The 11,116-nt window shown below is 37.6% G+C and overlaps 1 protein-coding gene and 1 pseudogene across 1 annotated transcript; both read left to right on the top strand.

The window, feature by feature from the left end:
• Positions 1 to 5,928: 5,928 nt before the first annotated feature.
• LOC127748481 (S-locus-specific glycoprotein-like) lies at positions 5,929 to 6,810 on the top strand. Its single transcript, XM_052263044.1, has 2 exons — positions 5,929 to 6,394; positions 6,599 to 6,810. Exons 1-2 carry the CDS (start codon positions 5,929 to 5,931, stop codon positions 6,808 to 6,810), a joined length of 678 nt encoding a protein of 225 aa, XP_052119004.1.
• A 3,951-nt stretch (positions 6,811 to 10,761) lies between these two features.
• LOC110280960 (uncharacterized) overlaps positions 10,762 to 11,116 on the top strand; it is a 116,433-nt pseudogene continuing 116,078 nt past the window's right edge.

An 11,116-nucleotide genomic window follows, 5' to 3' on the forward strand; every position in this document is an offset into this window, starting at 1 on the left:
GTGTCATTTTGTTGTTTTTCTCTTTCCTCATTTCAAAAATCAAATCTTTTTCAAAATAATTTTCAATCATATCTTCTTAATTGCTAATTCCAAAATCTTTTTAATTAATTAATTAATTTAGTTTTCAATCAGCTTTGATTTTATTCTCTTTTGGTTTTCAAATTTTTATTTTATTTTTCATTCATTTTAGTTTATTATTTTCGGTTACTTTTTTTAAAAAAATATAATAATATCCACATCATCTCCCTTTCTCCATCATGGACGTACGTGGAATTGAGTAGTCCAGAAAGACTCTGGGGTCATATGCTAACCCCATTACAGCTGCATATGGGAGTAGTATCTATATACCTCCCATTAAAGCAAGCAGCTTTGAGCTAAATCCTCAACTCATTATCATGGTGCAGCAAAATTGTCAGTATTCTGGTCTTTCACAGGAAGAACCCACTGAGTTTCTGGCACAGTTCTTACAAATTGCTGACACAGTACGTGATAAAGAGGTGGATCAGGATGTCTACAGATTGTTACTGTTTCCATTTGCTTTAAAAGATCAAGCTAAGAGGTGGTTGAATAACCAACCCACAGCAAGCATAAAAACATGGAGACAGTTATCAGACAAATTCCTGAATCAATTTTACCCTCCAAAAAGGATGACACAGCTAAGGATAGACATCCAAGGCTTTAAACAAGAGGATAATGAATCCCTCTATAATGCCTGGGAGAGGTACAGAGGTATGCTAAAGAAATGCCCCTTAGAAATGTTTTCAGAGTGGGTATAGTTAGACATCTTCTACTATGGGCTTACAGAAAAAGCTCAGATGTGTCTAGACCACTCACCTGGTGGATCTATACACATGAGGAAAACGATTGAAGAGGCTCAAGAGCTCATAGATACGGTTGCTAAAAATCAACATCTATACTCAAGCAGTGAGTCCTCTACAAATGAAGAAGCTATGGCAGTAACTACTGATCCTAATCCTCAAGAACAGATTGTTGAGCTTAATCAGCAATTACTCCTGATGACAAAACAGTTAGCAGAATTTAAAGAGATGCTCCAAGAAACTAAAATTGCTAACAAGAATATAAAATCACAGTTGAATCAGACAAAACAGCAGCTATCTAAACAGATAACAGAAGAATGCCAAGCAGTTCAACTAAGGAGTGGGAAGACATTGAATAACCCTTCTCAAAGTGGCAAAAAGCCAAGAAAGGAACAACTGACAGAGGATAACCAAACCACTGCCCAAAATCCCTCTGAGGACAGTAAGAGCCCAGAGAGGAATACTCCTGGCGTTCAAACGCCAGAAAAGGGGGGAAAAGTTGGCGTTAAATGCCCATTCCATGCCCAGTTCTGGCGTTCAAACGCCAGAAAAGGGGGGGAAGCTGGCGTTAAACACCCATCCTGTACCCAGTCCTGGCGTTCAAACGCTAATGAGGAATCAGACACCTGAGAGTGCTGATAGTAACCCCTCTAAGAAGGCTTCTCCACCCACCTTTGTAGGGAATAAACCTGCAGCAACTAAGGTTGAAGAATATAAAGCCAAAATGCCTTATCCTCAGAAACTCCGCCAAGCGGAACAAGATAAACAATTTGCTCGCTTTGCAGACTATCTCAGGACTCTTGAAATAAAGATTCCGTTTGCAGAGGCACTTGAGCAAATACCTTCTTATGCTAAGTTCATGAAAGAGATTTTAAGTCATAAGAAGGATTGGAGAGAAACTGAAAATGTGTTTCTCACTGAAGAATGCAGTGCAGTCATTCTGAAAAGCTTACCAGAAAAGCTTCAAGATCCAGGAAGCTTTATGATACCATGCACATTAGAAGGTGCTTGTACCAAGACAGCCCTATGTGACCTTGGAGCAAGTATCAACCTAATACCTGCATCCACTATCAGGAAGCTTGGTTTGACTGAAGAAGTCAAACCAACCCTGATATGTCTCCAACTTGCTGATGGCTCCATTAAATATCCATCAGGCATAATTGAGGACATGATTGTTAAGGTTGGGCCATTTGCCTTTCCAACTGACTTTGTAGTGTTGGAAATGGAGGAGCACAAGAGTGCAACTCTCATCCTAGGAAGACCCTTCCTAGCAACTGGACGAACTCTCATTGATGTATAAAAAGGGGAAGTGACCCTAAGAGTCAATGAGGAAGAGTTCAAGTTGAATGCTGTCAAAGCTATGCAGCATCCAGACACATCAAACACTACAAAAAATATTGGTAATTACGGCGGTTTTTTTTGGTATTTACGGAGGTTTGAACCGTCATTATTACCAAGTATGGCGGTTTTGAAAGATGACGTAATTCTGGGCGCCATTCTGGTTATTACGGCGGTTTTCTGAAAACCGCCGTAATTCCCAAGGTTAAAATGGCGGTTTTTTGATAGGTTAAAACGGCGATTCAAACCACCGTTATTTCCAAATAAAACGACGCTCCCAAAGTTAAAACGGGGTTTCTTGATGGGTTAAAACGGCGGTTCAAACCGCCGTTATTTCCAAATAAAACGGCGCTTTTGAGTTGGTTAAAACGACGTTTTAAAACTGCCATTTTACTAGGTTAAAATGGCGGTTTTTGTTGGTTAAAACGGCGTTTATGAACCGCCGTTTTACCCTGCCAGTGATGTTTTTATTGATTAAAACGGCATTTATAAACCGCCGTTTTACCAAATAAAAGTGACATTTTCTATCAGTTAAAAAGGTAATTTTTACCGTCATTTTTATCGTGTTAAACAAATAATTTTTTTATTAAAATTTCACAATAACAAAAATTAATATCAATAAACAAAATATTATATAACTCAAACAAAATATTAAAAATATACTTTTTATTATGCTTTCGCTCGTTTCCTAACACATATGAGGCATACAAAATGTTGCTATTTCTACTCTAAATTAAATGAAACAATGAGGCATACAAAGTCCATTTCTTTCTGCCTCAAGCTTCTCAAATAATCTTGGATCTAAACAAAGTCTCGGATCGTCTGCAGATATCACATGATTTAGATTGCTCCTTAGAATATTTTGAGGTTGGCAAGATTGCATTGCTTGTCATATCTACTCTTGAAAGTGTCTCTTTAGCTCTTGGCATTGGCTGAGAATCAGCATCATTCATCCCACTTAAAGCATCCAACTTCAACAAATTCTGTAAATAAGAACTAATATATATGACCTCCAGTTGTCAATTAGAACAAGCACAAGTACTGCTTGCTTGATATATGGAAGTTGAGAAAGGCACAAGTATATATGACCTCTTGTTGCATAGATTCATCTACTGAGTCTTTTCGGAAGGAAGAAACCCTAGAAGATGCCGCAGCTGCAATTGCAGCAGCCAGAACAGCTTGTGCTTCCTTGTGCTTTCTTTCTTTCCTACCTAGCTTTTCATAAAAAAGAATTAAATTAAAATATAGCCAAATTAAAATAAAAATATTCATGTAAAATTTTATCCAAAACAATTTATTTAGGTGATTTATCCTTTAATATACGAATTTTATCAATGAGAGCACGAGACTATTAACTAACTACTACTTGGCGCATGGAGTATTATTTTACGAAAAATTATTCAAATTAGTTAGCAAAAGCTTTTATGATTTTATTATTATGAAATATGGATAATTAAACCTTTGCAGTATTAATTGGTGAAAGAGTAAAGCGTCCTTTGGATTTTGTGACTCTCTGTTGAAGCATCTTCAGCTCTTCCTTATGCAATAAAGCTACCTGCTTGCAATTCGGTCCATCATTAGTGATGAAATGAGAATATATATAATAAAACTTTAGTTTGAATAATACCTGAATATTTCTTCGGCATAGAGCATTGGCAATGGCAAATGAAACCTTGTTAAAGTTGCCACGAAGTAAAACTTGATTTGTCCTTTTGGGAATGCATAAAAGAATATATATTCTCACACATAAACATTAAGGGTTACAGTTCATACTGCAGTGCGAACCATGTTCTCCTCATGAAATGCAAACCTTATGGCCTCAACATATAGCGGGAACAAGACAATTTCATCCTAAATTCATAGAAAGATAAAGTGAAAATGCTTGGATATCTCAAATATATAAAGACAGTTTTCTCCTCAGTCTTCCCCATCCAAAATATAAATTCCTTCTTTAAAAAAGAAAAAAACAATCAACTATTCTTAAAAGAAATCCTATTTGAATACAAATCCACTTAAAAGAAACACAATAGTTGCTAATCAAGTATGTTGAAGACAATATTAAGAGATTTCAAATCATCACTAAAAGACAAATATTCTGAGAGCATAAATCTTACATCACAAGTCTTCACAAGCTGAGAAATTGTGTTCTTGTTCAGCTTTTCACTTATTGCTCTACAAAAAACCAACACACAAATAGCCAGGGATCTGATTAGCAAAGCCAATGGAAAAGTGTAAAACAGGTTTTACACAGTGCAACCATCAACAACACTCGTCAATAAGATTAATTAGAGTGAGAGCTCAAAACAAACCTTAAAAAGGATAACAGCCACTCAGTAATCTTGAAATTAAAGGTGGTTGGGCTCCTTTTTCAAAAGCAAATATAGAGTTCGGAATGTATGAAGCTGAGGAAACCTGTTCATGAAGCTTAATAAGTTCAAATGGAGAGTTTATCAAAGCCTCTACAGCACCAGATGCCATTCCAGCCAAAAGAGCATCAGAAGCAGAGACATAATTATCTTCCATCGATCTGCCAAAAATGTAATTGAGCACCAAAATCATTCTCCAAGAAAAACGTGCCACAATAATGACAATATAACTATATAATTCACAAATATCAAACTCCAAAAGATACTATTAAATTTTGAAAACCCAAGTCAATTTCCTTGAGGTCAACTAATCAAGGAATGCAGCTTCAGCTAATGCAGCCAAAGGGTTCCATTTCGTGCATCATCATTCGTAACAGCATATTCACTAACAAACACATGCATTTAAAGCCAATAGACAAAGTTGATCTTTCAGTTATCAAATGCATATATATAAATAAAGAATCCATAAATAATAATTCCACTAAATAAATTAAAAGTAAGCAATATAATCAAACCTTGGGACCCGATCTTGATGTCTTGTCAAATACTCAGTATTTGGAAAACATGTCCGTTGAATTATTTGGATATATCTAACAAATTAAAAAAAGTCACTAAATATGGCAAGCTAAAAGAGAATAAAGTTTAGTAGTTATTAGTTTAGTTGAAAAATTACATGGAAATCAAAGAGATCAGCAGGGTGACTTAATGGCATTTTAGAACCATCACAATTTGAGATAATCTGAATCTCTGGATAAGCACGTTTTATAGCATCATAGAACTTAAAGTACTTTTCTGCTCAGTCAAAATAAATAAATAAATAAATACAAAAGATAAATAAATAAAGTAGCTAATAATAATAATCATAGGCAAAATAAATTAAAGAATGATTGCCTTGATAGTGCACTTCATGATGAGGAAAACAATTTTAACACTACTTAAAAAACTATTATTTCAAGGTCACAAGCACTATTTAAGTTCAGCATGTTAATATTCACCAGATGAATGAAAAGATGATGTCTATCTTCAACTGGTTCTTATTTAAGTAGCTTCCATCTTCTAAATAGTTCCAAATCAATTTATCTTCATCTCCTGCACATAAAATAACCTCATTGTTAACAATTTCATTGTTCTATAAAGCAAATAACTTAACAAAGCACAAAAACAATTTATGAAGAGGGACATATAGTCATTTGGAACAAAGCAATACTAGTTTCTTATGTGAGTATTTCCTAAAAAGCTAAATCATAAAATGCTATTTACCACACAATTGATTTGCAGAAAAAAATATAGGAATTACCCTTATAAAAGGCAGTGATGATTTCATAGACCCTAAATCGAGCTCCAAGACCAAGAATCCTTCCTAATTAAAAAATCCGGTATTGAAGCTCTTGGACAGTGGCAATCTTATGTTAAGAAATGAAGGGGAATCAAATCCAAAGGCCTATTTGTGGAAAAGCTTTGATTATCCTACAGATACATTCCTGCCAACCATGAAGTTGGGAAGGGACCTCCGAAAAGGTTTGGACTGGCGCATAACTTGTTGGAAGAGTCCAAATGATCCATCCCCTAGAGACTTTTCTCTTGGTTTAGTTGTAAGGGATTATCCAGTCTATTACATGATGAATGGCACACAAAAAGTATATCGCTCTGGACCTTGGAATGGCCTTTACTTCAGTGGATTCCCAGATCTGTCCTTTACATATGTTTTTGAAGATAGTTTTGTCACAAACAAGGATGAGATATCCTATAGTTATAACACCAAGGTTGATTCTATCATTGGAAGAGGTGTAATAAGCCAAACAAGTCAATCTCTTACAAGTTATTTATGGGATGACAATCTTCAGAATTGGAAAGTTTCTGGATCAATGCCAGGTGATGTGTGTGATAAATATGACCTTTGTGGAGCCTATACTTATTGCAGTGTAGCAGAACTAAAGCATGTCTGCCAATGCTTTAAAGGGTTTAGTCCAAAGTCACCAGAAGAATGAAACTCAAACAACTCCTCACAAGGATGCATTCGCGACGATCCATTAAGCTGCAATGTCACAAGCACTGATGTGTTTGTCAAATATACAGGGTTGAAAGTGCCAGATACTCAGCATACTAAGCTACATGAGAATATTAATTTAGATGAATGCAGAAATCCGTGTTTGACGAACTGCTCTTGTATGGCTTACGCCAATTTAGATATAAGAGGAGGAGGTAGTGGCTGCGCCATGTGGTTCGGCGATCTAATTGACATCAAACTGTTTCAAAATGGTGGTATTATGCCAATTGGAAGGAATTAGTAGACAAAAAACTCAATGGAGAGTACAATGAGAAAGAACTGCCGAGATTGATAAGACTGGGAATCGCATGCACCCGCTGTGACCCACAATTAAGGCCAAGCATGAGGCAAATTGTAAGCATCCTTAATGGCAAGGACAGCTTACTAACCGAACAAAGAGAGCAGGAAAGAATGGAGAGAAAGAAATGCAATTTCTTTGTCACTCATTAGGAGAATCCAAGCTCTAGGAATACAGTAAAAAGTTACAGAACACAATAGAGTAACCAAAATGGAAACTAAATTTTGTAAAACGTACATTTTCTTCTTTGTCTCTCCATGTTTTATCTTTTTTGTAAGTTTATTGTCTATGAAGGTTGTATATAACAAAAAATTTGATGTATCAGTGTTACTTTGTGATGAAGCAGGACTCAGACTACATATATCTATCTATACACATCCTTTTCCTTTTTCTTTTTTTTTCTTGATTCATTGCCACAATCAAATTCTATATCTATCCAACAAACTTTTAAGAAAATGAAAAACTTTACACTCAAACATTCAGCATGATAGAAATTAAAGCAATCCTCTTAGAAGTATATCTGTTCTTACACAATGCTTTATGCATCTATTCATCTGCATCAATTCCAACTCATTTGATTAAACCGAAGAGGAACTCCCTGATAGTGACTTGTCCATTATTGTCCTAGTCCATTTCTTCTGCAAGGATGAGAAGACAACCAAAAAGGGATGTCAAAGCAGGTAATAACAATATTGTTGTATATTTTAATGTATATTTTATCATCCAAAACAGCATGCACGACAAACAGTGAAGGTTCAAGCTCCAACTTACCAGCTTCAATCTTTGCTAGATCTAATACCTGGTTTATAAGTGACACCAAAGCTTTTCCACTTCCCTGCGCCATTCTCACATACTCCACTTAGTATTTACAACCTAAAACACAAACACACTACCAAAACCTCACAGCACATTGAAAAAATAAGAAAATAAAAATACACAGTTTTACTTTTCTCCAATAATAACAAATTCAAAAAAGCTTAAAAACCAGTACCAAATGAATAACAACAAAAATCACAAGGAATTTATATCCACGTATTCACGCACTCTCATGTTTCAATCGAATTGGTAAAAAATCTAGCAAAGGAGAGAAATAATTCATACTTTTGAACCCTAGAATGTGAAAAGTAGCGAACTGACCTGCTAATCCAGAACAAAAGGGAGACACTGAAGATTTGGCAGAGAGGACACAGGACGACAAGGAGGAAGCCGGAGGAGATCGTCGTTGGAGGAGACGTCGGAGGAGGGAGATCGTCGCTGGAGGAGATGTCAGAGGAGGGAGATCGTTGCTGGAGCAGACATCGCCGGAGGAGATCGCTGTTGGAGGAGATATTCGTTGGAAGATATATCACCGTAGAAGATCGCCGTCGAAGGAGAACACAGGAGGAGATCGCGTAGTGTTTCAACTTTTTGCTCGAACACGGTGATACAGGGTAGCGTTTTTGAAATGAGGGTTTGGTCAATTTTTGCATTTTAAATATAGTTAATGAAAATGGCGGTTCAAACCCGCCAGAATTACCGAAAACTGCCATAAAATACGAATCAATTATGGCAACAACAAAAAACGACGCAATATCTAAATATTATGGCGGTTCTTAAGAACCGCCATAATACAAATGCCATTTTAAACTCTTTTTTTGTAGTGAAATGACTGCATGAGCACTGATATTATTGACTCTTTGGTGGAAGAGATCAATATGACTGAGAATCTCGAATCAGAGCTAGAGGATATCTTTAAAGATATTCAGCCTGACCTGGAGGAACCAGAGGAAATAAAAGAACCTCTAAAAATTTCTCAGGAAGAAGGTAAGCCTCTTAAACCCGAGCTCAAGCCACTACCACCATCCCTGAAGTATGCATTTCTGGGAGAAGGTGACACTTTTTCATTGATCATAAGCTCTGCTTTAAATTCACAGGAAGAGGAAGCACTAATTCAAGTGCTAAGGACACATAAGACAGCTCTTGGGGGTCCATAAGTGATCTTAAAGTCATTAGCCCAGCAAGATGCATGCACAAGATCCTATTGGAAGATAATGCCAAGCCAGTGGTTCAACCACAGAGGCGGCTAAATCCAGCCATGAAGGAGGTGGTGCAGAAAGAGGTCACTAAGTTACTAGAGGTTGGGATTATTTATCCTATTTCTGATAGCCCCTGGGTGAGCCCTGTCCAAGTTGTCCCCAAGAAGGGAGGCATGACAGTGGTTCATAATGAAAAGAATGAACTGGTTCCTACAAGAACAGTTATAGGGTGGCGTATGTGTATTGACTACAGAAGGCTCAATACAGCCACCAAGAAGGATCATTTTCCTTTACCATTCATAGACCAGATGCTAGAGAGACTAGCAGGTCATGAATATTATTGCTTTTTGGATGGCTATTCAAGTTACAACCAAATTGTAGTAGACCCTCAAGATCAAGAGAAAATAGCATTCACCTGTCCTTCTGGCGTGTTCGCTTACAGAAGAATGCCTTTTGGTCTATGCAATGCACCTGCAACCTTCAGAGGTGCATGCTCTCCATCTTCTCTGATATGGTAGAGAAGTTCTTGGAAGTCTTCATGGATGGCTTCTCAGTATTTGGAGACTCATTCAGCTCCTGTCTTGATCATCTAGCACTTGTCCTGAAAAGGTGCCAAGAGACTAACCTGGTCTTAAACTGGGAGAAATGTCACTTTATGGTGACTGAGGGAATTGTCCTTGGGCATAAAATTTCAAGCAGGGGAATAGAGGTGGATCAAGCAAAGGTAAAGGTAATTGAAAAATTACCACCACCTGCCAATGTTAAGGCAATCAGAAGCTTTCTGGGGCATGCAGGATTCTACAGAAGGTTTATAAAGGATTTTTCAAAAATTGCAAAACCTCTAAGCAACCTGCTAGCTGCTGACACACCATTTGTGTTTGACACACAGTGTCTACAGGCGTTTGAGACCCTGAAAGCCAAGCTGGTCATAGCACCAGTCATCTCTGCACCAGACTGGACATTACCATTCGAACTAATGTGTGATGCTAGTGACCATGCCATTGGTGCAGTGTTGGGACAGAGGCACAACAAGCTTCTGCACGTCATTTATTATGCTAGCCGTGTTCTAAATGACGCACAGAAGAATTACACAACCACAGAAAAAGAGTTACTTGCAGTGGTTTATGCCATTGACAAGTTTAGATCCTATTTAGTAGGGTCAAAAGTGATTATGTACAGTGACCATACTGCTCTTAAATATTTACTCACAAAGCAGGATTCAAAACCCAGGCTCATAAGATGGGTGTTGCTTCTGCAAGAGTTTGATATAGAAATAAGAGACAGAAAAGGGACAGAGAATCAGGTAGCTAATCACTTGTCCCGAATAGAACCAGTAGCTGGGGTGTCCCTACCCTCTACTGAGATCTCTGAGACCTTTCCAGATGAGCAACTCTTTGCCATTCAAGAAGAACCATGGTTTGCAGATATTACAAACTATAAAGTTGTGAGGTTCATACCCCAGGAGTACAGCAGGGTACAAAGAAAAAAATTAATTTCAGATGCCAAGTACTACCTATGGGATGAGCCATATCTCTTTAAGAGATGTGCAGATGGAATGATCTGCAGATGTGTACCTAGAGAGGAAGCACAAAGGATCCTATGGCATTGCCATGGATCACAATATGAGGGACATTTAGGAAGTGAGCGAACAGCCACTAAAGTCCTCCAATGCGGCTTCTACTGGCCTACCCTCTATAGGGATGGCCGAGAGTTTGTGCGTAACTGTGACAGTTGCCAAAGAGCTGGTAACTTGCCTCATGGTTACGCCATGCCTCAACAAGGGATTTTAGAAATTGAATTGTTTGATGTATGGGGTATTGGCTTCATGGGTCCCTTCCCACCATCATACTCCAACACTTATATTCTGGTGGCAGTAGATTATGTATCTAAATGGGTAGAAGCAATTGCCACACCCAATAATGATACCAAAACCGTGCTGAAATTCCTCCAGAAACACATCTTCAGCAGGTTTGTTGTTCCCAGAGTACTAATCAGTGATGGGGCACTCATTTCTGCAACAAACAGCTGTACTCTGCTATGGTCCGATATGGAATTAGCCACAAAGTAGCAACTCCGTATCATCCATAGACAAATGGGCAAACTGAAGTCTCTAATAGAGAGCTAAAAAGAATCCTGAAATGGACTATAATTGCCCGTAGAAAGGATTGGGCAAAGAGTTTGGATGATGCTCTGTGGGCATACAGAACAGCATTCAAGACTCCTATAGGAACCTC

Source organism: Arachis duranensis, chromosome 1 (assembly GCF_000817695.3).
Source record: "Arachis duranensis cultivar V14167 chromosome 1, aradu.V14167.gnm2.J7QH, whole genome shotgun sequence".
NCBI classification, from domain to species: domain Eukaryota; kingdom Viridiplantae; phylum Streptophyta; class Magnoliopsida; order Fabales; family Fabaceae; genus Arachis; species Arachis duranensis.